The sequence below is a fragment of the Psammomys obesus genome, unplaced genomic scaffold (assembly GCF_907164565.1).
Source record: "Psammomys obesus unplaced genomic scaffold, mPsaObe1.curated_primary_1811, whole genome shotgun sequence".
NCBI classification, from domain to species: domain Eukaryota; kingdom Metazoa; phylum Chordata; class Mammalia; order Rodentia; family Muridae; genus Psammomys; species Psammomys obesus.
In genome coordinates, this window is record NW_026586173.1 from 8,906,872 (window position 1) to 8,934,823 (window position 27,952).

Below are 27,952 nucleotides of genomic sequence, written 5' to 3' on the forward strand. Positions count from 1 at the left end.
TCTCTCTCTCTCTCACACACACACACACTCACTCTCTCTCCCTCTCTCTCTCTCCCTCTCTCTAGGATGGGATCGTGTTATGTAGCCTAGACAGGCCTTGAACTTTTAGTTCTGCCTTAGCTTCCAAGTTTTGAGATTACAAAAACTGTTGTACCATCATGCTCAACTCCAAGGAAGGCTTTTTTAAGATTTAAAGCCCTTTATTTGTCTTAAAGTTTTAAGATAAAATTACATGGTAAGTATTTGTGTATCATGTCTGGGAAGTTAGATGTATGTGTGCCATGAAGTGTGACTATTCAAGGGGCAACCTGTGGGAGCTGGGTCTCTGCTGTCAGGTCCTGGGGAACAAACTCAGGTTGTCAGGGCTGATGGCAAGTACCTTTACCCACTGAACTATCCCACTTGACCTCAAAGGAAGCGTGCAAAGTGCAGGTTGTAGACGATGCCTGAAAAACAAGACAGACAAAGCCCCTGGTTTTACCCACTCCTGCCAGTTCTTTCTGAAATGTCTTGGGATAGCAAGCATGCAGCTAAGGTACAGTTGAGTCCAGAGCTACTTGAAGAGAGCCAGAGAGCCAGAGAGCGGTGTCATATTGTCACTTTGTCTTGCATTACATAAGAGCAGGTTTCTGCAAAGCTGTATTAAGCAGGGCTGTGCTGGGAAGTGTGACAGGCAATCGGAATATAAAGGAATTTGACATAGCATCCTTCTTGTAAGGGAGTGAAGAAGTCTTGGAGTTAGTGTTATGAATACAAGATTGGGTATGTATTGAGATAAGGTCTTTTTGTAGCAACAATTTTTCCCTGCTTCCCTAGCATGACTCAGCCGGCCTTGGCTCTCCAGAACTGACTAGTTCTTCCAGATCCATGTACCATGTAGCCTGATCTCCGCCCCTCCAGACCCACCTCAGTCCTTTCTGGGCCCCTTTTATTTACCATCATTAAATGCTCGGAGAGTCTGCACTCTGTGTGGGGTCACACCTGTGGGACCCTGACACCAACACTCTCTAGGGTCTGTTCTCAGGTACACGGAGAGCTGACCCTCACTGTCTGTTGCCTGTGCATGGCAAGGTCCGAAGCAGAACTGTAGCTTTCCCTCATTGACCTCTCCTGGTTTTGTGTCTCAGATTATTTTGGCCTCTGTCCCTTTATTCCACACCCAACCCCTTAAGCGTGCTTGGAATGCAGCCACTTCTCTCTGCTCCACAACTTGTGCTCTCACCCCACCCACCATCATCTTGTACCTGGTTTATTGCGGGGGCTGCCTCCCCAGGCCTTAGCGTGGCCTGTTTGTCCTCAGCACGGGAAGCAAAGTGGCTCTCCTTGAAGGTCACTTCCATCAGTGGCTCATAATTTCACTTAGAGCAGAAAGCAAAAGCTTTATCTTGGTTTTGGTTTTGGAGACCAGATGATTCTAGGCTTTTTTTGTCCCATGCCACCTCTACCCCTCCCTGGCCCAGTCACCTTTCTTTCCTTCTTTCTCCTTCCTTCCTTCCTTCCTTCCTTCCTTCCTTCCTTCCTTCCTTCCTTCCTTCCTTTCTTTCTCTCTTTTTTTCTCTTTTTTATGCTTTTCTTTCTTTTTTCTGAGCTATAGGTATGGGAAGCACTCTGCAGTTGGGGGACATTTCTCTCGTCAGGATTGTCTGCCTCAGCTGCACAATGGCATGCTGCTGTTCTATTCCAAGTTCCCATATGAGGGTGGCCTTTATTGATGTGCGTTATAGAACCCCAGGACCTCTGTTGTTACCCTCCGACTTCCCACCGGCTCTGCTCTTCTCCTTTCAGCATCTCACACCTGAAATGCTGCATCATTATCATTGTCTGTCTCTTGTATTTGGTGGGTAAGCCCCACAAAGACTGCTATGTGCTGGTTCCTAGAAGAATGCCTATTCACAGCAGGCATTTGGTAAATATTTGTTGGATGGTTAAATTAATAAATGAGAATAAAATAAGGCAGGGCTGAAGAGGATTACAACTGTTAAAAACCATATTTGACTTTTAATTTTGAAAACAAATTAAATACAGTTAAATTAAAACAGACCAGATGGTGCAGCAGCTTGGGCTCCACCCTCACGCCAGCCTCTGCCCATGGACCTCCTAAACCCCTGGCTTGACTCCTCTGTGGTGGGGCTTTCTATCAAGGGCATAGGGAACAGCCTGGGTTTGGAGAACAAGTTATTATCATCGACCCAGTTCTGATTTGCAACAAACTCATTTCCAAGAAAGATGAAGGCCGCAGTCCACCAGGGTTGTAATTATAAATAAATACACATGCAGCTAAGAGGGGATATTAGGAGAAAACAACTGAATTAGCATCTGCCAAAAATAAACATTAAAAAAATCCCCGTTGTTTTTTTTTTTTTTTTTTTTTCCCATTTTCAATTTCCTTTTTAGGAAACTGGGTTTTGGCTAAGAAGGCAGCCTCAGCAGCCGATTTGACGTTGGCATTCACTGATAGTTTCTATGAATGAGCAGTAGAGTGCCCAGACATAAAATCACTCATCAGATAGAGGCCCCATGCCCCTCTCCTATGAAACTTATTTTGATGCCAAGGGGTAAATTTCCAAAGCAATAGCCAAAGTTTAAATGGTTGGGGGAAAAAGCCTTTCTAGGCGGCTGTGGGGTCTGATTCAGGTGGTTTCCTGAAGGTTGTGGGAAGTTAAATCCATTTCAAAATAGGCAGCAGATGCTATTCTTTGAATGTTAGATGTATGGACTGAGTCTCATCTGCCCAAGAGTGGGTTCTGAATGACTCTTGGGCTTGTCCTACGGGTTTTAATGGAGTGGGGGAGCTGTTAGCAGTTAAAAAATAAAACGCCTCTTCAGTGGGCTTGCGCCCTTTCCTTTTTCCCACTTAGGAGGAAAATTGTGCTTCCAACTTGTAGGAGCTGGAGTGAGATTACCACCAGAGGGCCCTGTACAGCCAGAACCCGGGGCCTGTCCGATGCTGGAGACCCAGGCAGATGCTTTTCTTGGGTGGGTGCAACAGCATGGGGATACTGTTCTGTCTGGGGTGGAGAAGGGGCAGTGGGCATGAGGCAGGCTGGCTTGGCAGGCTTTCTGTTTTTGTGTAAGATAGAGTGATTTCCAAAGCAGTGTGTGCTCAGGTCTTTCAGTGTTGTCCTCAAGGCCCCTGCTTATGCACCTCTCCCAGAAATCTGTGCAGGAAAGGGCTGGGTTTGCTGGGCCTCACACTTTATCAGGAAGAGCTCTGCCTGTTTATTACTGTTACCTCCAGCCCCGAGGTCTGTGATTCTCAGGGGTTCCAGGAAGAGGGCAATTGCCTCCTCAGTCCAAGCCCGGCAAGGGTCATTACAGCCCACGGGTATTGGAGAGGCAGTGTGGACATTGGGGGTGACTTGGTTCTGAATCCAGGTCAGTCAGTGACCTGTGCTGGCTCTAGGCCCACCACCTTGCTGATTCTGGCACAGGAGGCTTGAGGGACATGGGAAGGGGCTTTGTTCTCCCACAGCCTGAGGTACAGGGGGAGCTGTAGGTAGGCCCAGGCTCCCCCGATGCAGGGCTGGGTGCCAGGTGGGATCCAAGACAGCCTTATGCCCTGTAAACATGAACCAGAGGAGAGCCAGAGGTATTTCTGATTTGGGAGCAGCTCTGAGGAAGAGCAGGTGTGAAAGAGGAGTGTTGGGGCATCTTCATGCCCCGGGCTGCTCTCTGGTCTTTAGAATGCCCTGGCTGGGCACATGCTGTGTAGTCATGCTGGGCCCAAGAGCAGGGAACCATGGAGAGCCATGCTTCACTCAACTGGGGTTTTCTGATCTCCCTTGCCCCAGCATCACTCCAAAACAGGGTCACCTGCTCACACAGCCCCATCAATGCAGGAAGCTTCCAAGGAGGTGTGCTGAGCCCTCCGGTTTTTTAAGCCCCTGGCTGTGTTGATGGAGAGAACAACAGGTCTGGAATTCTGTGCTTAAATTCTGTCTCTTATCCTGGCATTAAGCCAGGCTCTCTTGGAAGCCCTCAGAATAGACAAGAGGTGATGCCGTTCCTCAGGAGTCTGCCTCAGAGTGACTATCAGCCATGGGAGAGGATGGAAGGCCAAGATCAGGTCTGAGAAGGAGGTTCCTGTTAGGGAAAGTGGGAACAATACAGGTGTCAGCTTGGGGCAAGTGGGGCAGGAACCACAAGTAGGACAGAATGCTTAAGACAAAAAATCAAGGTATTTGTCTGGTGCGAGCTTCCCAAATCTGTGGTAGGGTGTGGAGTGGTCAATCCTGAAAGCAGTGCTTCCAAGAGCCAAAAGCACACACAAAACAAAAACAAAAACAAAAACAACAACAAAAAAACCCTCAAAAATACTTGGCCTGGCCACTCACCTAGCATAAATTTGTTAGGCTAATAATGTGTCACTTTGGGCAAGTCATTTAGCTTTTCTGACAGCACTGTCACCTCTAAAGTATAGGTAGATAACAGTGGCCTACTCCAGTGGATGTAAACAATCAAAAATAAGAAATATTGCAAAGGACTTGCTATGTGCCACAGGTGGATTTCAGTGCCCTGACAGCCCATTCCACTTATGAAAAAGCCCAAAACAGAGAAATGACACTAGGCCAAAAAGACAAGTGGTGGCTTGGCATGGCGGTGGCCTCCAGGGCTTGTGCTTAGTGAGACCTTTCTGCTACTGAAAGCCACAGGACTACTGATGCATCCGTATGGTGCGTCCTCATCACAGCTGTGTGTCTCAAGTAATCCACAGGACCACGTGAACAAGCCTATTCCACACCCCCTCACTATAAGCCACACCCCATGACAATAACATAGGAAGAAAGTGATTCTAGCAGAAGGAGTCAAGCTGCCCGTTAGTTGTCAGGGACACAATCTTTGGCCATGCTTCTCCTGCCCATGTTGGTCCTGTCCTCCCACAATTAAAGACCAAAAGGAGAAGTCCTTAGAGATGGAGGATGATCCTTTGAGATGCTGCTTGTCTAGTGCTCTGGCCAGTTTGGCCTTCTCTCCTACCTGCATCCTTAGTTTCAGATCTCCACCGAGGGGTCAGTGAAGCCCTTCTTCCCCTCATTCACCAGCACCGGCTTCTCTGTCCGTGTGTGCCAGACCAGGATCTGCATATCCAGAGACACAAAATGCAGTGGTACGGGTCCTCAGCTCATTCGGTCACCCTCTGGCAGCTCCCCCTACCCTGCAAGTATTGCTTCTACCCCATCCCTTTCCACTTTTGATCCATTTTAAAACTGTTCTTTTTTTCTATCCACCCCCTCATTTTTTTTTTTTCTGTTTGTATATGTGACACATTCAAAATACCTTCTGGAAGCAAGAAATCTAGAAAATAGAGACATCTCAAGACTTCCCAAGTGTGCGTGTGTGTGTGTGCCGTGTATACACGCATGTATGGAAGTGTGTACTTGCATTAGTGTGCACATATGTGTAGTCAGGAGGGATCATGGAACACAGATCATCCTATGGAGAGTCAGTGATCCTTAGGATTTCTTGAAGGAAACCTCTCCCCATGTCACTGTGGCCGCCTTATTCACAGTAAGCTACCATCCTGGGTGTGAAATGTAGACAAGCAAAGCTATTTTGAGGCCTCTTCTCTGTCCCCTCCCACCCGATCTACATAAGGTCTGAAGGTGTGTTTGTGGGTGCTTGTATTACTAGCTATCAGTTCTGAAGAGGGTCTTACCTTGGTGCAGTTTGCTGCCTTGGGCTCCAGGTCATTGAGTGTGACAAGTTCGCGAAGGAGGCTACTTTCCTGGTAGCCTCCCTTCACGCCACGTAGTTTGAAGTAGGCCTGGCTTCGCTGCAAGATGAGCCGCAGGTTGACGGCAAATCCGGCCATGTCTATTGCGAACGGCCGGTGGGGGTCGAACACTGTCTTCCAGCCAACCACCTTCCCTGCTCCATTCACCCTTGGGGCCTCATACCGAAGGCCACCAACGAAGGCCACAGGCCACACGGACACCCTCCTTGTGCTGCGCATCTACAAGGTGAGAACCTGAGTCAGGACACTTGGGTCTACGATGACCATGCCACTAAGTCTAGGTGGATGACTTAGTGATTGTATGAAGTTGTGTGTGTGGGTCCCCCCCAGTCTGGCCTCTAGACCTTCTGCTACTGATTTCTAGAGGAATCCGTAGAGGAATCGTACCCCAGGATGCATGCAAGACATCTCTCAGCCAAGATGTTGGCCATCTTCTCAATGTGGCCCAATGAGCCTCCCTCTTCAAAACTTAACAGGGATGCTCAAATTGTCCACCTAAGTGGTTTCTGGTAGCTATGTTAAATGACTCCATGTAAAAGGTCTCTTTGAGGGAACAAACCCCCAAGGCCCAGACTGGGGTTTGGGAGCTACACCCAAAGTCTCAGTCTTCCTTTTAACAGGCGGAGTTCCTTTAAAAGGCTTTCCTGGTTCTCTGCAGTGTGCAGTGAAGTGAGCCCAGCCTGAGGCTCCCTGTGTGTGTCTGCACAGGCCATATCATCCCCACGTGGGGACTATTCTCTGCTCCTGTCTTGGTGGGACCCCCACATCCTTCAGTCTCCCAGAGCCCCACCTGCTACTCTCCCTCCTCTAGTCCCCAGCGCACCTCTTCAAAGAGCTCCAGACTGTATGTGTTGTCATCATCTGCGAAGTACACTACACCTGGCTGAGTAGAGTTCCGGGGGAAGGTCTCCCGCAGCCAGCGCAAGGCCAGGTTACGCTGCATGGTTCCTCTCGGGATGCGAGGGTCTCGGGCATCACCTCGCAGCTTGTAGTTGCGTGGCGTCTCCACGTGCAGGTGTGTGTAGTTGAGGCCAGTGTCGCGCAGTAGGCGCGATGTCAGTGGCGTCCTGCGTGGAGCATCCTCCACCACCAGCCAGTGCAGGTTGGGCACATGCAGTAGTGTGTTGGCCATACGCGTCAGCTCTGCCTTCTGCACCGGTCTACTGTAGGTGGGTGTCACCACATGGATGGTGGGCAGCGTGTCGGACCACGGTGGCGGCCTCGTGTACACGTACTCTGTGCGCACCACCTCCACGATGTCGCGGTCAGACATGCAGTACTCCCTAGGGTCCGCACCGGGTGGTGCCTCATGCCGGGGGTCACTGCCCTCATCTGCAGGGGTGGGAGAAGGCGGTGCGGGGAGGGAGGGGACGAGGGCGCTGGCCTGGCTCTGATACAGGGCTCAAAGTCACCCCACCCCCTTCCAAGACAGTCTTGTCTCCTGCCCCCCTGAAGAACCAATGTCAGGGCCTGTCTCCTTGCTTCCATCTTTAGACCAGAAGTTCCAACCTGTGGTCCTGGAACTCTCATGAGAATTTTCCCAGTTTGGATTTCTGGGATGACATAGAAATGACCCCTTCATCATATTTGACATTCGTTTAGCTATTTGAATGCAGCTGACCACCTTCCAGTCACCTATCTCCAGTCTCTCAGTACATCAGGTTTTAAATGAAGAGTGTCCCGACTCTCGCCTCACACAGCACAGAGGAACAGCCATGTTCTGTGGTGTGGGTTCCACGGAGCCGGAAAGTGGTGGGAGTGTGTGGCTATAGCACAATTTGGATCTCAAAAGGAACTTAAGATTTCCCAGAAGCCCTCTAGTCTCCTGGCCTAGGTGAGCAGTTCCAACTTGGACAGCTCAGAAAATTTCTCACATCTGGAACATTAGCCTGGTTGGGGAAGCTGGCAGGCCTACTGGGAGGAGCAATCAGGGCTACTGGCATTCTTGTTTTCATCAGGTCCCTCATCTCCAAGTTATGCTTCTGGGTTTGAAGGATTCATGAGTCAAATAGAGTGTAGTGCTCACAGCTCACACATATCTCAGGAGGGGTGTTAATGGCCAGAAGCAGACTTGGAAACCTAAGCTCACACCCTGCGGTCTGCTGTTAACTGCGTGATCTAGAATAAGTTTCTTAGTTTCTGGGTGCCTTGATTTCAGTGGCCATAAAGTGGAGCTAGTAATATTAGCTTATAGCATCTGTTTGATGGAGTTATTGTATAGATAATAGCACACATCAAGGGCTTGGATCACAGCTAGGCACACACAAGTACTGTCAACTCCTGTGTAGGACACTAGCTAACCTGCTTCCTTGTGGCTCCAGCTATTATGGTGAGGATGATATGAGCAAGCCACCTTAAAGGGCTGGAACTTGGTCACAAGATGCTGGGCCATGGCTCCCCTCCTCTCTCCTCCTACTGTCCTGTCATCACCATTAACAACAGGTGGTTGCACAAGGCGTGAAGTCTAATGCAGATGAGCCCAAATGATCCACTTTTCTCTCCTAGGGAGCGCTTACAAAGTAATGTCACAAGGACATGGATTAAATTCTGAGTGTGTGTGTGTGTGTGTGTGTGTGTGTGTTGTGTTGTGGGGGGGATCAGGGAGATTGGCAGAGATGTAGCCATCAGAGGAGAGTTTTGGGTTAAAGTGAAAAAAAAACAATGTTGAGGAAAAAGGGATGGATATTCTGACCAGCAGGTAAGAATTCATTTATCTGGTAGCTGATAATATTTTGGAAACTGGGGCTGAGGGTGGAGATTTAGAGCCATTTTGCACAGCCCTCTACTATCCAGATCATCTGAAACAGGTGGGAGCCTCTTTCCTGGGGAAGTTCTCCATGGGTCAGGGCCTGGCTGCAACCTGCACTCTATCCTTCACCCTGGCCTCAGGAATTTTTCAACTCTGAATCCTAAAAGGCTCTTGGTCTGATGTCTCTGACCCTCACTCTGCCAAGAGGACAACAGACATTATGTCATTTTATAGATGGTAGTTTTAACTCCTCTGGGATGATGTATTCACAGGAAAACCATGATTCTAAACTGACAAGCCCCAAAGAGAGGCACTGATGTTGTGAGCAGGGGGTGACATCATGCAGAGGACCAGAGCACCCAGCAAGGGCAAGGGGACTGCAGCAAGAAGACTGGGGAGCTGTAGGGAGGTTGAAGGACTGACTGCATTCCTTGGTGGACAGCACAGCATGGGCTGTGAGCTCCATACTGTTATAACCAAATCAGGTGAGGTCTCTGACCATAGTGGTTCCCCAGACAATGATTTGTTGCAGAAATGGCTTGGGTACCTTCCTCTTTCCCATCCCTAGGAAAGATGGTGCACCTTTCGATGGCAGAACTACTGCCTGCCTGAGAGTGTCGCAGCTAGGTCGGGCAGAAGGTAGCTTTAGGAAGACTGAATGAGAGGTGGCTAGATGTGGAAGGCAAGGAAGGTCTGAGGGTGGAGATTTGGGTGTGAGTCGAAAAGATACCTCAAGACCCATAGTTAGAAGGACACTAATCCCGGCTCTTCCACTTGCTCTTGGGAAGACTCTTCCTTTCTTCAGGCCTTTGCCCAGTTACTCTCCTAAGCAGGAAATTTGATGGCAAAGGGCACACTGTCCTTGAGAGGTTTTTCAGCACAATACAAGCTAGGGTGTAGTTCTACAGGTACAGCACTCACCTACCATACAGTAAGCCTTGGGTTGCCTCTCAACAGTTCAAAATTAAGGCAAAACCGAAAAACACTCCCTCAAACCACAGTATAGTCCGGGACTCTGCACCTTCCTTTCCACCCCTGCTGAGTGGCTCATCCTTGCCCACTATGGAATTGGGTATGCATGTGTACACACTGATCCTGTTTGTTTTAATTCTTTAAACTTTGGTACTGCTTTGACAATTCAGAGCTTTGTGGACTTCAGAAGGGACTGCCCTCTGGGACCTGTTTCCTAGGAACAGTGAACAACTGCATTCCTGGATCTTCATCAGACCTTCCCCAAGCCAATCTTCCTCTGGCCTAAACCACCCAAGACCCAAATACAGGGCAAGTGAAACCACCCCCAAATCCAAAGGCTCACAGAAATCATCCATGCTATCCACCTTTGAGACATGGTAGTACATGCTGGTAATAATACTAGAGAGGCTGAGGCTGGAGGATGGCCATGAGTTTGAAGCCTGTCTGGGCTACATAATGAGTACTATACCAATTAGAGCTATATAGTAATATAGCTGTCTCAAAAAAGGAAAATAGGACCAAAACAAACCACCTCCTACTAAGCCCGATTAACTGCTTCTATGGCTTTTCTCTATCTGAAATGACCACATTATAGGCTCTGTCCTAGCTTGCTTCACCCCCTCTGCCTCCTGACCAGTGCTCTCCTGTGTTGACTCCTGTATCATTACAAACCCAATCATCTTGAGAACCGAGAGTAACAAGTTGCTTTTTCAAGCCACTTGACTTGGTGTCTGTCTGGATTGTGTCACACTTGATTATAATAAATCCCAGGTACTTAAAACAATGTGTGCAAGGGGAGATAGGGGTCAGGAAGAGGAAGAGGAGGGGGAAGAGGAGGAGGTTTTCAGTGGAGTCTTAGAGGGCCCCAAATTCCCCCCAAGGTAAGGCCGGGGCCCAGATGTAAAAAGAATGATAGCAGGGTAGCTTTTATTACCAGAACCAGGCCAGGGCGGGGGTGGGGGTGGGCTCACCCTTGTGCACAGCAAGCAGAGGCGCGAGGCTGCTCTGGTGCCAGACGGTGATGAGCAGTGTCCAGGGAAGCACGATGAGGACGATCGCAAGGATGTCCCGTCTTTTCGGCATCTCCAAGGCTGGCTGCACCCACAGCTCCTCATTACCTGAGCGGTGCCAAGGTCAGGGGAGGGTGGCCACGGAGCGCCGGCAGCACAAGGGAGAAAAGAATAGGCATGGGCCGGCCGGCCAGGCACAGGGAGGCAGAAGCTGAACACTGGCCACTAACTCTCACCAGCGCTCACACCCACCCATTTCGGAAGCAGGTTTGCAGAATCCAGCCTGATGGGAGTCTGCGAAGGGGCAGTAGTTCGTGGCAGGGTCAGGAACCTTCAGAGGTTGATACCTGTAAGAGAGAACAGGTATCAACAGGTTGATACCTGTTGATGGGTGGACCAGAGATGTGGATATAGATTGCAGAGACTGGCCTACTCTTGACCGTGGCATCCAGTGGTTCTCAAAGAGTGTCTACCTCCCCAGGGCCTTTTCTGTATAACTGTCTGGATGAATAATCCTGTGTCCTTCCCTTGGCATGCAGACATGTACAAGAGCAGTAGAATGCAGTGCCTAAGGACACAGACTTGAGAGACATCTGCTGCAGCTTTTGGCCAGTTCCATCAACTTCACACTAGTTTCTCAAGTATTGATCAGTCACCCGCTTTCCAAAGCTGTTCTTGGAATTAAGTGAGTTAAAGTCTCAGAAAGCACCCAGACATGTACTGGAAACTCTGGCTGCTATGTTGTTCATACTAGTACAGGCAGTTTCTTCATAGCTCTGGCCCAGTGTCATCCTCAGGAGGGCCCCCACAAGGATAAGCAGAGGTGGATAGGGTTGGACACCACAAGGAGAGGCTCTAAGTGCCCTCTGTTTGTGTCTGCAGGGGATGCTTGCAGGGCACCACCTTCTCGGAGGATGAGCCTCAGGTCAGAGCTGAGCATCTGCGGGGAAAGGGGCTGTTGTCTAAGGAGCTGCCAGGTAGTAGGGAGACATTTCTCAAAAAACAGCAGCGGGGAGAGCCTCAAGCAAGACCCCGTGCTGTAGAACAACTTGATGGAATTCACTCCTGGCCCTGCAGAGGGTCTGCTGGTAGACCCCTCTTGGGGAACTTGCTTTCCCCTATGATAGGAGAGAAAGTGTAACCAGCTCATAGCCCCCCTGTGGATGATCACATCCATTCTTTCTCTTCCTTCCCTTCTTCCTGTGCAGATGCTGCCAGGTCCATGGCTCATAGGAACACTTAGCACTCTGGCTGGCCCTCAATATGCTCATCATGCCAGAGCCCATCACTACATGCTAGACGGTCACCCCACAGACCATACTGTGTCCCATCCAGCCCACATGTGCTCTTGGTTTCTGCCAATGGTGAGAGTTATGGCCAACTAGGGCATTTTGTGACCCAGTTTTGGAAATGGTGTGCAATTTTCTTCTCCTCAGGTCTTTTTTCTACTAGTCCTAGTGTCTGCTGGGAGACCAAGTTATGCTTTCTACTCAAGAGCATCACCCTGGGGAAGCCAGCATCCCATGCCCAGCCCTTCTCATGAAAGGCCCGAAGCTTCTAGAATCAGTGTCAGCAGGCCCCACCTCATTCCTTAGGGAATGAGAGCAGCAGGTTAAGCGCCATGTGATAGGCCAACGGTGGGGCACCCAGGAGGGAGCACATGCTGACAGAGAATGGGCCAGCACAGGGATGTTAGATCTAGCTGGGGCCTCAGAAATGTCTGGTTCTCAAATGAACCTGGTTTGGGTGAAGTGAAGCAGAAAAAAGGAGGTGAGCACCCACTGGCCTGAGCCTGTGTGGTGCTTTCCTGCTGCCACTCCTCTCCTTCTGGGCAGCTGCTCAGACCTGTGGCGCACTCAGCCTTCCTTGTGTCTGGCTGTTGCACTGCTCATCATAACTGGCTTTCCTACAGCATTCATGGTGACCGATGACAAAGATGGCTGACAGTGTTTACACATCTACTCTGTGCTGTCCTCAGAGCTACCCTGAGAGGCAGACACTGGTATATTTCTATTTGCAGCTGGATTCACTGAAGCAATATGGGTAAGCAATTTGCCCCTGGTCAGAGACAGGAAATGATGGAGCCAGAATTACATCCAGGCCATGTGGTTCTAAGTTGTTGCCTGGTTAAAAACTTGCTTAAGAGCCACCTTCCTCCATAGCTACCTGAACTGTGGACCCCAATATCTGCTGGATGCTGGAAAAGGAAGAAGGAACAGGAAGGGACAATATGAAGGATATGGGCCTGAGGTAGGGGGCCATTAGGAGTGTCTGATTCCATTACTTTTTTTTTGGTAAAAAAAAAATCTATAAAAGAAAAGGGAGGGGAGGCAGAGAAACAAGCTCTAAAAATAAATTTAGCAATAAACCCAGTTGTGCATTAATTACTCTGGAAGCCATTACAGCTTGAAAACCCCATAACTTTAATGGAGGCTATTATAAGCATAGTGGCAAAATCGTGGAGCTAATTACCAGGCGGTTATTAAGTAGAGCAGAGAGAGCCCCCAGACTTGGAGAACACCATCTGGCCAGCAGGGGATGGGTCCAATGGCAATGGTGGTTGGCTTTGGGCAGGAGGCCAGGGGTATAGGCTGTCCCTATACTGGACTGTGAGACCAAGGTGGCTTGTCCCACACAGACTATGGTTTCAGCCAAGGTTAGGAGAAATGTGGTGATTGCCTGTGGTAACAGCACAGACTATAATGGTTTCTGAGGCCTTGGCTGGGGCAGCCAAAAGAACCAACAGAAAGCTGTGAGAAGGCAGAATCAGGGTGGAGAGAACAGGGTGTTTGAGAAATAATAAGCAGCTTCTGAAAGGGGTTTTGTGGCAAGAAAGGACATGTTTGTATGGAGAAGTGTGGGTGCTGCTGGTCTGCTGTGTTCATGGTTTCCCATGCCATTGCCAAGCGCCACACACATGCTTCTGGTTGACCTCGGTGACTTCTGGCCTCTCTTCCCAGCACGTATGGATATGAGAAGCCTCCAATTCCCCGGTGTTCTCTAAGCATCCCATGAGCAGGGACAAAGGAGACATTGTGGGTGCAATGGGCAAGGCTCAGTGAGAAATACCTATTGGGTGAGGAGCAAGAGCTGGGACAGTGGCAGGCCATGTCACCCCAGGGGTGACTGTGTTCACACTGTTCACCTTCCTGATCTCTACTTTCAAGCATGGAAGTTGACTGGAATAATTCTAATGAGTTTTCAGCTCTGCTGTTTTAACAGCATGAAGCTATGATGACTGGTGTCTATGAGTATGAAGACATCAGGCAAGTGTATCAGTCCAGATTCAGTTTCAGAGGGCCACCATTTATATTTCCCTATGAAACTGAGTCATGATGAAAACCCATAGACCTTTGGAGATAGGCAGAGTTGGGGAGAGCTAGCCACAGGATGTTTTTCTGCAGGCTTCAATGTATTGTGGGGTACAGATGAAGGCTAGCGGTGTCTGGGGAACAAAATAAGGAGCTCTATCATCCAAGGCTGGAAGAACAGGGTGGACAGACCAGGAGCTGTTAGCCCAAGAGGGCCAGAGTGGTGTGTAAGGAGGGCTCAAGGCTGGCCAAGTCTACAGAGACAGAAAGGCTTTCTCCTGAGCCCACAATGTTTAAACGATGCCCTTGGTACCTGAAGATGGGCGTATTGACCTTCACTTGAAAAATATTAATTGTGCATCAAGCCTTTATGCCCAGTAATTCTGTACATTTAACTTCTCTCAGTTAACTTCTCAAATTAGAAAACCCATGAAGAAAAGATGAGTCTTCTAGACTGTGGGGTTCAGTGTTATTATCGGTGAGATAATTCTTGCCTAGTATGTCTGAGTTCCTAGGCTCAATCTCTAGCATCAAACAAACAAACAAGCAAACAAAGCACCCAATAGAACACTTTTCATAGACATGCAGAGGAATGTGGAACCTTTCTGTGGAGCCTGGGAGCTGACACAGGCGACTAAATCTTTCTATAGGATTGCAGTCAGCTTCTCAGGAGGGGCTTGAACTGGGGACCCTGGTGACTGGGGAGGTTCTTGGCCCTCCATGGGGGGATGCAAACAGAAAGATGAGGGGAAATTTTAAAGAATATAAAGGTGTTGGCCCCGACCCCAGCATCTCTCTTTCCTACACAGGGCCTCTCCACAGAAACAGAGGCGAGGACTTTGTCCCAGGGATCTACAGGAGCCCCTAATGGGATCAAGGGATTAGTATTGATTCTGCAGGCATTGCTCAGGAAAAGCCCGATGCCAGAGCTAATCAGCTTGCAGCCTAGTCAATCCATACTTCATTAACCCAGCCCCAGCCCTTCAGCCACAGCGCTGCTGTCTTGAGCTCACAACAGTCTCTCCTGTGGTGCAGGACACAGACATTGGCTGCTCCCTGTATGACAACCCCTAGAACACATAGGGGGCCTGTAGAGCCTCCTGTTCTTCATTCATAGGGGAGTAAGGGAAGGTAAAGAAAGAAGGGGTCAGGGCTAGAGAGATGGCTCAGTGGTCAAGAGCATTGTCGGTTCTTCCAAAGGACCCAGGTTCAACTCCCAGCACCCACATGGCAGCTCACAACTGTCTGTACTTCCAATTCCAGGTGGTCTGACACCCTCACACCAATGCACATAAAATAACTTTAAATAAATTATATATTAAAAAAAGAGGGAAGGGGTCTCCTAGAAGTTCCATTCAGAACTCTGCCTTGATACATGGCATTTTTGCAAAGCCAAGCTCTTTGATAGTCACAACAGCTCTGCATGGTAGGCAAGAGGCCTTGTCCCCACCTTGCATTGGAAGACATGGGAGCTTAGGCTCAGAGTTTGAGTGTTAAGTGTAGGGGAGGCTGTGAACCTTGACTCCTGCTCCTGTCCACTCCATCCCCTTTATATGGATTCTTCTGGGTCTTGCTTTCTGGCTCTCCTGGTCTACCATTGGATCCATTCACTGGAGGTTTCTGCCTCAGGAAGGAGCTACAGGGTTCCTAAGGCTACTTGTATTCTGCATCCTATTTCTATGCTGCCTGAAGGGAGGAAGGACTAGACCCAGGAAATGGCAATGTCTTCCCTTGTGGCCTGTCCCCTGCTGCCTGGCACTTGTTAATAGGAAAGGCAGCACGAGACTCTGATCTCCTGTCATCTTTGTCTCCAAGCTGAGGACTCGGGGAGAAGGGGCCATTATATCACCCCAGATTTGGTGTAAAGAATGGTTTTCTTTTCTTCCAGCCCAACATTGTCAAAATCCACATGGTTTGTTGAAAAAAAAAATCAAGGTAATTCCTTTTTCTTTTCTAGAAACAGCCTTGAATTGGATTTAGATTATGATTAGGTTTAAAATGAAAACTGGGTTTTAGCTTAGCATGGTTATCTGGAAGTCCAAGTCCTCTCTAGTCCATGGCAGAAATTTAAACAGAGTAAATAATGGTTCCAGCTGGGTTTCCTGAAGCTACTTGGGTCACGCTGGCAGTCTGTAGACCAAAACACATGACACATCCGCTTTCCACAGAGCTAATGCATAGGAGGACCTGGATCAAACACCCATGTTTTGTCCTGTGGAGCCATCACATGTCCATGGGTATGGACAGGCAGGACATTATCAGGCAACTCACTGCTTGCCTCTTGAGGACAGGCAGAGCCAAACAGGTGACAGCAACTGGAGAGCTGTTGGAGAACTAAGGACAGCTGAAAATGGCCAGCCAGGCCATGGAGGAGCACCAGTTAGGAGCCACCATGCAGCAGAAGTGTGATGGATGACTCCTTAGGTGGAGGAGTCAGTGCTCAGTGGTTAGATGGGGGAAGGTGTGTAATTGCCAGTTACAGGATAGTGGCTACACAGCAGAGGGCCTTTCAGCCCCTGCCTGCAAAGAACCCTACATCCTACTCTGGGGGAGAGTTTCAGTTTCTCTCACCAACTTAACCTTTCTTCCTGTTATCGCTTCTTCCTTGCCATGGACTTGATCTGAAAGACATGCCAACTTTAGGGAGAGAATGTCACCATCCACAAGGGAATCAAGTTCATAAGCTGTTTCTGTCTGAAGAATTACCATGTGATGAGGCACTTCAAATAGCATGTATTCTAGGCCTGGGCATTGAAATCTCACCAAAAGATCGGCTGGGCTGGGGAAGAATCCACTTCCATGAAATGTCAGGTTGTTGGCAAAACTCATGGGTCCACAGGTGCTGACCTCCTATAGCCTGTCTATGTCATGACACCTTGTCATAGAGCTCTCCTCTGTTGACCTCTTACTGTACAAAGTCAGCAAGGAGAGAATTCAAAGCTACTTCAAGTCCTACAGGATGGACTGTAGCTATGGCAGTGACAGATCCAATCTCCCCTCCCCCCTACATTATATTGGTCAGATGGTAGTGATAGAAACAGGAGGATATTGATATATGAACACATGGAGTGTGTTCATGGAGTGACAGATCACAGGGGCCATCTTAGAGGTTCTCTGCCTAATACAAACCACCAGGCCATCCTCGACTTCTTTGAGCCCCTTAGTTCTTGCCAGCCATCATAGATCCCAACTCTAACATCAAGGACAAGCCAAGTCATATGTCCTAACTGTAATTGTCTATCACTTCTCTGCCCCCCCTTTTGCTTTCCTCTTCCTGGAAGGAGTGGCCCATAAGAATGGTTCAGTAACACAAGAGCTTGGGTCCTAGGCATCTTGTGACCTTCTCTTCTCCTTTGAGCCTTCATTTTCTCATGGGAATAGGGTATTGCTTCCCCAGGTAGGTTATTAGTTAGTATAAACAATCTAGAGTGTATCTGGCACCAATAAACAGCTTGCTTTTGTTTGACTGCTTCCAGAGAAAACCACTGCTCTTCTAAGGCTCTTTTAAAAACGAGGTGGAGAAAGAGAGGGGCTGGGAGAGTCAGAGACAGTTTCTTCTCAGGGCCTAACCTTGGCTTTACCACATGACATGAAGCCAGGGTCCAGAGTCAGTGTCAAGGCCAGCCCCAGGGACAGGGAATTACAGATACTTTGGGAGGAAGCTCAGCAGGGACTCTTCCACCCCATGGCTCTTCAGCTGTAAATCTGCTTCCCTGCTGTGGCCTCCACACTTCTGCTTCTTTTTTCCAGGCTTCCGTCATTGTTTGATGTGCCTGGGGTGAGCATCAGTGTCCAGTGGTTGCACAGACCCTGGGAGGTGGGAGTCTGTTATCAGATCAGCCACAGTACTCCTTCCCACTGCCCTCACGATGCTGATGGTGTAGAAAGGGTTCATCTGATGAAAGTAAGTGACTCAGATCCCTGCCCTTCATCTTCCTAGGCGTGATACTTACAACTTAAATCAGGAAATGGTTGGCTCTAAATTTTCCACCCTGACAACACATTAAGGCTGATGGCAAAGCACAGTGCACCTCCTGAAGGACTTCAGAGGGCAGGGGTTCCCTTCTTGACACACATATGTTCTGGCACATGTGTGCAGAAGTCTAGTATGCCAGCTGTGGGAGAACATGGGTTTACAGCTCAGTTTTGGTTATTGCTTCTAAGCCTCTTGGACACTGTTGTGACTGGGTCCCTGTTGGAATGAAAGGGTATCTCATGTGCCACCCTCGGGCCTGGGATTATTATGAAAGGGATGATGCCAACATGCCAGTTTTCTCTGTCTGCAGTGCTGGAGTAGGAGGCAGACTCTAAAAATTTCATGAGGGTATTTTCCAAGTTCTCTTGTGCCATCTATCTCATTTAGTCATTACACCCTTATAATCCCAAAGCTTTTCTTTCTTTTTCTTACTAGAAGAAGAGGTTGGGGGGAAGGGGTTATATTTTTCCAAATGTCCCAGGTTTCAGGTAGTGTGGCTCTACCACATCTCTTTTGGCTAAGGTATGTTGTTAGCTTCCTGTTGGGATAGTCTTCTGCCTGAGAGTAGCAATTTCTCCCTCTCAGCCCTGTGACAGAGGGCTCTTCCCTGCTGGGTACTGTAGCTGTATGCTCAAATGGCAACTGAGAAAGGGAAATTCTCTTGCCTCTGGCTCTCTAGGGTTGGTGTGACCTTACACTTTTGTTGTTGTTATTCAATCCAAACTAGGACTGGCTTGAAGGTGTGATGAGGTGATCACTCACAGGAGCTGACAGGTCAGCCACAGGTAGAGTGTGGGACACCTGGGTCCCACCAGTGGCCCAGGTCCACCATGTCTTTGTGCAGGTGCTGAGGGTGGGAGTGAGTGTTGAGCACGGACCGACACTTTTTATTCTTCTGCTTCCCCGAGCAAGTCACGGGCCTTCTCCAGGGCTTCATGTCAACCTTCAGATGTGAGCAAATCTAAATGCTGGCTCTCCCTCTTGAGTTATGAGCTCTGAGAGCTAGTGAGTCTGACTTGCCTCAAAAAGGAGCATCCTCACATCCTCGCCCTCGCCACCTCATCTTACTCCCTGGAGATAGGCACAGGACTGGCAGTGTACTTCACACAACGCCACAGAGAGACCCCAGGAGGACTTTGTCTTGCCTTTGGACTATACACGGCATGACAGCATTCTCTTTCATTATGTGTTTATCCATTCTGGTTTTAAAGAATCTCTCCACCCAGCCTGCTACGATGCTTAGTGCCTCATGAGAGGCCTGAGGGCTGCTCAGGACGTCTGTGGGCATGGCCCCACAGTTACTGAATACCCGCTGGGCCAGCACCACCAATAGATTCCTGCTTTGCAGAGGAGGGACTCAGCCTATTTTGCTACCGGGCAGGCAGCAGGGACTCGTAGAGCTATAGCTGCTCCAAAACAGCAGTAGCAGAAGCCGTGTGGGCAGCTGGCCAGGAGGCCACATTTCTCCCTGTGCCAGGCTGCCATGCACCAACAGTTGGCAGTGAATGGTCTTAACCTGAGAGGTACTGCAATCCCTCTAGAATCCTTGGCTCTGAGGCTGGGAAAAATACTGCATATGCTCTCTGAGACCCTCAAGACTGGACAGCCCATGGCTAGGCTGCCTGAATGAAGTGGGGGTGATGTTGTCCATATACAGGGTGGAGCCTGGTACAGATAACTACTCTGCCCTTGCTATACCTGTGTCCTGGGATGAAGCAGGCCAAGGAACGCAGGGTGAGGCTCACTCTGGAGCCAAGTGTCTGAACCTTTAGTATGTTAGAATAGCATGTAGAGCCTTTTGGTTAATGGTAGGGCTTTTTGTCCTAAGGGAAAGGTGGCTCAGCTGGCACCAGTTTGCTCCCTGGAACTGCCTTTTTTACTCTGATTCTCTTTCAGGCCATTCTCTGCCTCACATCCTCCTGTGCTGGCAAAGCGAGATGCCCCTGAGCTCTGTGTCTTCCCTAGCCTCACCCTCCCCAAACCCAGTCGTCAGATAAGGGGCTTTGTAAACTGCCACACACATGCTGGATTTGATGTTTGCCCTCTAGGTCAAACCTGTGCATTCCCACCTGGGGCCCAGAGCCCAACACAAAGCAGAAATGTCACCAATATCTCCATAGCTCAGGTGCCTTAACTGTAACCCTCACAAGGCTATTTGTAGTCCGTTGAGGGAATCCATTGGAAGCATCTGGTTCACAATTAGCACTAAAATTACTTAGATCATGAAAAATATAATAGCACTGGCAGTCAGCACTATCACCTTGTTGCAAAAACAGAGCTGTAAGAGTGGGAGGGGGACATGAGAGGGTAACAGCAATATTAAAGAACATTCTATATGTGCAGGAAAATCACAGAAACACATTACTACACACAATTAATATATGGTAATAAAAACTTTCAAAAATTCAGTTGGAAGCCACCACCTGGAAAAGATGAAGAGAAGGGAGTACTTCAGTTATTTCCCAGGGGTCAGTACTGACTGCTTGCTGGGCAGTTTTTGTGGCGTATTCTGTACAGCTGGACAGTGCAGAGACTTCGGCTCCTGGAAATATAGGTGGTTGGTATGCAATAGCATGATAAATGGAGGTGGCCCAGGGCAGGTGCAGGCTTTCTTTGTGGGGAAAGGTTGTGTTGCCTGGAAGCTGGCACTCTGGCCCTGGTTTACCCTGCTTTTGTTCACAGCAGGTTTCCTCAACAATGCCCCAAACCCCATTCTATGCACTCTCCCTATGGTTCTGCTTTTTGAGGCTGAATAACAGAGGCTTGGGACTGAAAGCCAGAGGAGATGAAAGTCAGACACTGTGGCTGCCCTGGTGCTCTGACCCCTGTTAAAGAGTATTTCTCCCTTTCCTTCCCTTCTTGTTTCACAGGGTAACCCTGAATCCCCGTCCAGCCTCCAAGATCCCACCTAAAAAGGGACTATGGATTTCTGTGGGTTTTATGGACAAAGCTGTTAGGGTACGAAGGTACATCAATGAGGATGTAGGGCTAGGTACTCCTGGATGCAATAATTTCCCTGTCCTTTTACCTTGGCTTGTAGGTTCCTGGGGTCTTCATTCTTGCAACCTCCCAAACCTAGGCTCTCCCTTCTAGAGATGCCTGTTCTATCCCTAAGGTCCATGCTGTGTGGCATCAGCTATTCCTACTGACAGGATAAGAAACAGTTAATATGATGTGCTGAAGGCTGATGGGGGAACATGCTTATAGCTGTATTATTAGCCAGAGCGGCCAGCTTGTGTGTGCCGTTCCTTGAAAACATAGCAGGTGTGGATGTGATGAATCAAGGGCCTCTTAAATCTAAGTCCCACATGTGGAGATTATGCTGACACTATCTATGTTTGTCTTGGCCTATATATTACATGGCAAGCAGCAGGGTGGCTATGCATCATTGATTGCCTCTCTGCAAAGAAGCCTGAATATCGCAAAGGCCGATAGGTGCAAGGCCGATTTGCCTGCTATGTCCCCAGAGGGCTCTCTAGGGCCCCATGGGCTCTGAGACCAGACAAGGATCCTAAAGGGGCACATATATTTCACCTTCAGGGCACCAGAAAATAGCAGGATTGGTGTTGGCACAAGACATTTGGCACCCTTCTGTGGCCAGTTTATTTGTGTAGAAGACTCTTCCCCTTGTTTGTCCCAATACTTGCTAAGTTGTTTAGCTCCCAGCTCTGGACAGGCCATGATCATCTAGGGAACTGGGCACCTGAGGATGTTCAGGAAATGCAGGATGGCTGGAGGGAGCAAACAGAAGCCCAAACAGGTACCAGATAAAAGGGGGCTCTCCTGCCTGCTTTTTACTCCCATGTCATTTGACATAAAACTTCACACCGAGTACCAATATATCTGTTGGGACTTTCCTGTATCAGAAAGGGCAATTGGGGCCAACTACCATTGATCTAGCATTTTGTTCTCCATGGTTTGGCAGAACAGAATCAGTTCACTGAATGAATGTTCAAATGAAATGTTGCATGTGCTTATGGTGGGAGATCACTCATCCTAACAAAGGGAGGAAATTCTGACATGTGCCACCACATAGATGAACTTTGAGAACATAATAAGAGAAACAAATGGGTCACAAAGGACAAATAATGAGAGTATTACTCATATGATGTACCCAGGGAAAGATGGAAGCACAGGGCAGGGGTGGTGGTATCTAACAGATACAGAGGTTCCAATTTGCAAGATGGAGTTTGGTTTTATGAAACAGTGATTATATTTGACTCCTGAACTGTACAATTAAGATGGTTAAGATGGCAAGTTTTATGTTCCATTTCTTTTGACACAATACATTAAAAGGAGCTTGTTGTACACATGGTTCATTTAGACCTGGCCAACAAGGACATCTCCATAGGCCCAGCTCTCAAGAGGTAGGCCCAGCAAGCTTCCCCTGAAGCTTAGTGTCCTATGTGGTCACAGGAGAGCTTTTCAGTACCTTTCTGGTTGGTCTCTTAGGAATATCACTATGAAGAAATCAGTTTGGGGCACACCTATTGGTATACCCCATAGAATAATGGGTATTTGTAGGCAGCAGTCTGCAGCCTGGCAGGGGAGGAGGCTGGAGCAGCGGCCGCTTGCTCCGAGACACAGAAGGAGATTTATGAGGGGGAGAAGTTAATATCGACAAGTGATGAGTTAGGAGAGTCATACGTCAGCTTAAGTTCAGAAACTCTGACGGAGAAAGAAAATCACATGCCTACAGGCTGTTCATCATCCTAAGCAGGCCGCAGAGTGAGGGTCCCTGGCCTGTGGCTGAGCAGTGTGTAATGCCAGCTGGTCACTCCCTCAGCCTCTGAAAACAGTGCCATTTCTACTGTGAGGCCTTTAGGCAAAGGATGGTGGGAAAAGAGGGAGTGAACTTATGGGGCAGGTAGAATGGATGAAAAGGGGGGAAGAGCTATCTACTAGAGCTATCTGCCAAGGAGGAATAACTATCTATTAGGATGGCCACAGAAATGTCTCTGAAGCACAGTATCTTCCTTGATATACAGACGTCTCCATTCACTGTGCTTCCCAAGTTACCACCACGGAGGATCTCAACCCCTCATCTACCTCTCTTTCACCAAAGACAGGCCATTGGGGTGTGAGGAAAGTTAGAGTGCAGTGTGGGAGAAGACACTGAAGTATGCATGGACTTAGTCCAGGGTGGGGCCACTGTGGCATCTGTCCCCTCATCTAGAAGTGCAGGAAGCAGTCTGGAGTCTCAGAGCCCAGTTGCTGGGAGAAGCCTGGTGGCTGTGTATCCATGCACCAGCCCCTCACATGCTCCCTGTCTTCTGTCCTCACCTGCTGCCTCCCATCTCTGGGACACCAGTTTCCTGGCGTGTGCTTCAGAGGATCTATGTGGCGTGACTTTTTACTGAGTGGGCAGATGTAATTTGGTTCATGCTTTTCAGACTTTAGATGAGGAAACAGGCACCTCACAGGTTCCATCATTGAAGTGAGTTCCTGACACAGCTGGGGCCAAAACTTAGGGCTAAGCTGGCTCTTTCACTCACACAGTTGCTGGGTAGGTGACAGCTGATTCCTGTTTGGCAGGAAGCCTTCTAGTTTCTGGCCTCCATAGAGTTCATGGACACCACCTTCTGGCTTTGATATCCATAAGACCAGGGGTGTGATAGGCCTAGGAAGAACCTCCTCATATCCCTTTATCCCACTCAGCAAGATGCCACAGTGGCTGACTTTGTGGCTGAAACTAAATGTTACAGCAAAAGCAGCCCCTTTTCATCTGACAGCTGTCATTTAAAGTAAGGACACATTCCCAGTCATATTTTACCTCCGGGGCTGTATTCTATCTCAGGTCAGGAAACAGAGGCCCTGGAGGGGTTGGTGTTGCAGGCAGGGCCACATGCTGATGGCACACAGCCTGACACAGAGTGGGCTGCTCGGCAAGCACTTCTGCGAATTGCCAAATAAACGAAGAATACAAATTGCTTTCTATTTTCAAATAAAAAAAACAAAAAGCACTCGCTACTGTGCATTCTGAGCGATTAGCATGATGAACTGCAATGACTCATCCCCTCTTCACTATCTTAATATTACTCCCATTTTAGAGATGAAGAATCAGAAGCATAGCGGGGTAAGCAGTGTTTAACTAAAAGCCATTCAACTAAGAGGAGGCAGAGGTAGGATCCAAGTCTAGCCACTGTGGCTCCCATGACCACACTATGCCAAACTGTCTGTGCAGAGGCATGGTCACAATAACTGTTTAAGAGCTTTCTGGGCTGCAGGCAGCTTTTTGAATGTATTTTCCAGGATGGTAGCAACTGGCCACAGGTGGCTTTTGAACCCTTAAACTGTGGCTGGAGTGGTGAGGGACTGCTTGGTGTGCAAATAGAAGCAGCTCACCCTACGCTCAACATTGGTTATCTCACACTCTGAACCACAGTCATATATCTAGCAGCAATCCTGAGCCTAGAGAGCCTGGCCACAGTGGTCAGATCCTTTCACTGTTCTAGAAACAAGGAAGGTGGGCAGGATAGTGATGACAGAGCCTCACTGCTAGGATGCAGGCCACACTATGATAATGGGGAGCTGGTCTCTGGCACCGTGTCCCTCCTGATACACACCTTTCTGCCCTCCATCACTGTCCCACTTCCTTCACAGGAGCACATGACTGGACTGCACAGTTAATGCCTGTAGGGAGAAAGAAATATTGCCCCATGGCCCTGCACATTGAACAGAAGACCTTCAATCCCTTGGGCATGGTAAGTCCTCCAACCCATCCAGCTCTTGATCTAGACTTAGACTCTCCACCTTGGGGCTTATTGGTGATGGCAAAGCCTTAATCCCTGCCAGGAACTTGGCGCAGAGCCTGCCTCCTCTGCTGCTGTCAGCTGGTGTGTGTGCAGGGAGCGCAGACTCATTTTAATATTGGCCGGAGCTAAACCTCATTAGAAAAGTAAATTTGCTGTAGCTGCAGGGGAAAAATGCAGGCAAACCACACAACCTTCCCAAAGCTAAACAGAAAACACGGGGCTTAGACTGTTTGATGCAATATGTCCTCATCACCAGGTGCAGCATCCAGGACACAGTAGATACTTAGAGTCAATGCAAATGGACTGAATTCTGGGTGACTTCTGGCCATAGTCACCTTTCAGCATGGAAAGGAAGTGGTCATAGATTTAGAGTGTTTATAAATTTCAAAAAAAATTTAGACAACCATTTTCTGGTAATACGGAATGATTACAATGAAAAAGCACTAGATATGAAAATATCATTCTTGCTGCTCTTCAGAGGAGAGATCTTCTGGGTAATTTGTTTCTGGATCAGTAGGGGTAGGTTCCAGTTCAAAGTCAGAGGTTAGATATCTACATGGATTAAGGGTGGGAGGGAGACCCAGATACTGGGAGAATAGTGGAGGGAAGGAGAATGTATTAAACATATAAATGAAATTAACATTCATGGCCCTTGTCCTTAACAGTCTAAAAAGAGTCCCCGAATTATAGAATGTCAGGAAAACATGCCTCAGAGGACTCATTTCTCCTCAAAGTACACTTAGCCAGGGACAGGGGTACTGACATGTAGGACCCCAGCAAGCCCATTTAGGGGAATGTAACCTCTGGACCATGACCATGTCTCCTTGTTGGTCTTTGGGGATTTTCCAAAGATCTTCTTGTCTGGAGCCCTGACAAGGAAGATGCTACCTAAAGGAGGCTTCTCTTCCTCTTTCCTAGGTGTCAGGCTCACCCATGCTCTGCCTCCTTCCCCATTACACTACATTCTGGGACCAAGTAAGGCTGGCCAAGGCCAGGAGGTGACCAATTGTGAACAATGGGTGAAGCCACAGCAGGCTCACCTTAATAGTCCTGCAACACTTTGCTTTGGATTTCACAACCTCTCCCTGTTGTGAGCCACCCTGACTCCAGCAGAATCTTTCTGGGTAGACAGTCCACGCACTCCAGTGAGGGGCCTCCCCGGGAGAGGATGACTGATGAGGTTGGGATGCAGTAGACTTGCGGAAGAAGGCTTTGCACCTTGTCTAAGGCTTCACTCTGCCGCCTCATTGCCTCTCTCAGTCTCTGATTTCTCCTTTTGCTGAGGCCTGGCCTCTCCTACAGTTGTTAGGGAGAGGAGCACTCAAGAATCATTCTCTTCCAGCCATATGAGACCACTCGGATCCCTAGCCCAGAGCCTGCCCCCCTGCTCAGCTCACCCTCTTCCATATCTTATTCTTGCAAAGTCCCACCATTACAGGCTCCATATTATGAATGCACTTGGTCCTCCCTAAAATCCATGGGAAAAATCCAAGTGTATTGAAAAGCTCGAGAAGAAGAAATGGGCTTCTTCCCTTCGGCAGCTTGTTCTCCTGATACAGGTAGTAGTTGGATCCCTTCTAGTGATTTTCCTGCCCCCCCCCCCATTTTCAAGTAGGTGGAGCATTCAGTAGCACCTCCTCCTGAAACACATGCACATATCCAACCACACCCACAGGCACGGGATTAGCCCTTAACACTCGGGAAACAGCTACACAAATGGGAGCAGGAAGACAATGGCCTCAATGCCAAGTGGGGCACAAATGCATTCATCTCCCTGGTCCCATCACCCCTAGAAAGCATTTGTCTCCTGTTGAAAGGGTGCAGAGAGGAGATGGAATGCAACCCCCAGGACCTTTGGGAATTCTGGAAGTGAACTGAGCCCACTGGGAGGTTTTGGGAGGGTTTCACCTTTATCTTGCATGAACACAGAAAAGGCTTGATGTTTGGTTCAGGAAGGTCAATAGTGGTGATCAACTGAGCAGGTTCTGAAAGGAGCCTCTGCTCTGTAGTGACTCTCCATGGAAAAGGGAGATGTAAGGACAGAAGACATAGAGCAACAACCCTCCTCGGCTAAATACCCACCTCAACACCTGTCACTTATGAAGCCGTGCGCTTGCCATACACACACACACACACACACACACACACACACACACACACACACACCATTATTACTGTGCCAGGCACATGGATATCCACCTCATTCACTGGAAACTGTATGCCAGACAGTCCAAGATCAAGATGCTGCTGGACACTCCAGCTACAGCACTCTCCACAGAGAAGTACTGGAGAAGCCACTGTCAACAAAAGGCCCTTCTCAGGGTCCTGTGCAGTGGAAATCTGCGGCCGTAGCAGCTGCAGCTTCTATATGCTTTCCAGCCAGTGCACCAGGACCAGCTCTGACGGAGAAAGTGGTAGCCCATCAAAACCAAGTCCCTGTGGGTAGGTGGAGTGGGGTGGGTGTGGTGGGCTCTTGACCTGAGCTTCTTAGTAGGAGAATGACACCCGACACCCCAGTTCCCTGAGGTGCTGGATCTGTTACTTTCGCTCTTGCCTCCCATCGCAGTTTCCTTTTCTGAACTTGTGTGATCAAGAGCACAGAGAAAGGTAAGGACCTGGTCCCGCCTCCTTCCCCTTTGCTGCACTGAAGGACTCAAGGATTCATTGCTGTCACTTTTGACATCTCTCAGCTCCTCAGCACCCACAGAAAAGATGCACGGCACTTGGCTCCCCTGAAAAGAATTAAATTGTAGATGCCCAGGAGAGGCGGAGCGGTTGGGGTACCTGCTGGTGAGCAGGGGTGCTGTGTGGCTAAAGCTGGCCCCTACTCCTGTGATCCTGTGGGCTACCGGAAACCACCTGCTGAGGTGGCAAGGGACAGAATAGCTAGGAGAAAGACCAGTTGTTACAAGACTCCGAGAACCAGTTTTTGCCTTCATCCTGATGGAGCGGGGCAGGCAGCATTCTAGCTTTATTTCCTAGCCCCTCGGGTGCAGGCCCTGCCAGCCGGCTCTTTTTCCCCCGCTGTCCCCATTTTGTGCAACACACACACACACACACACACACACACACACACACACACACACACACATCCCGCGCACGCGGGCGGACATGGCGTGGGTACTGATGGGGACGCATAAAGGGGCTCTGTGCAATCGCGGTGGTGGGAGCTCAGGGCGCGGGACACTGACCTGCTGCAGCGAGTCCATATCGTCCCAGGCGCAGTCCATAGCGGGTAGCAGTCCTATGCCCTGGCCACAGTGCCCCGAGGCTGCTTCCCTGCTATGTGCGCGCTTCTCTCTCGGGGCGTTCTCCGGCTCCGTGCCCTCGGGGGCCACTTCATAGCCGTGGGCCCGCTCGTCCTCAGCCCCGGCCAGCCCGCTGCCACGGCCCGGCTGCTTCTGGGCTCAGCTAGGCGGCGGCCAGAGCCCCGGAGTGCGCGGGA

General features: G+C 49.2%; 1 protein-coding gene across 2 annotated transcripts; it reads right to left on the bottom strand.

Annotated features, from left to right (window-relative positions):
• Nucleotides 1-204: 204 nt before the first annotated feature.
• B3gat1 (beta-1,3-glucuronyltransferase 1) lies at nt 205-27,952 on the bottom strand. 2 transcript variants are annotated; one of them, XM_055601345.1, is made up of 7 exons: nt 27,699-27,952; nt 10,718-10,812; nt 10,427-10,573; nt 6,558-7,066; nt 5,657-5,953; nt 4,978-5,078; nt 205-4,083 (listed from the first exon to the last, which is right to left on the bottom strand). In XM_055601345.1, exons 2-6 carry the CDS (start codon nt 10,719-10,721, stop codon nt 4,992-4,994), a joined length of 1,044 nt encoding a protein of 347 aa, XP_055457320.1. In that variant the 5' UTR covers nt 10,722-10,812; nt 27,699-27,952; the 3' UTR covers nt 205-4,083; nt 4,978-4,991. The 2 variants fall into 2 exon arrangements, with proteins under 2 accessions (XP_055457320.1, XP_055457321.1); XM_055601346.1 differs by lacking the exon at nt 27,699-27,952 and having other exon boundaries at nt 10,702-10,791.

What these genes read in the sequence shown, in the direction of transcription:
- B3gat1 (XM_055601345.1), bottom strand. An exon ending in GTCTGGAGCTCTTTGAAGAG is followed by an intron (nt 5,954 to 6,557) that starts GTGCGCTGGGGA and finishes CTCACCTTGTAG; the next exon opens with ATGCGCAGCACAAGGAGGGT. An exon ending in AGGCAGCAAACTGCACCAAG is followed by an intron (nt 5,079 to 5,656) that starts GTAAGACCCTCT and finishes CTGGATATGCAG; the next exon opens with ATCCTGGTCTGGCACACACG.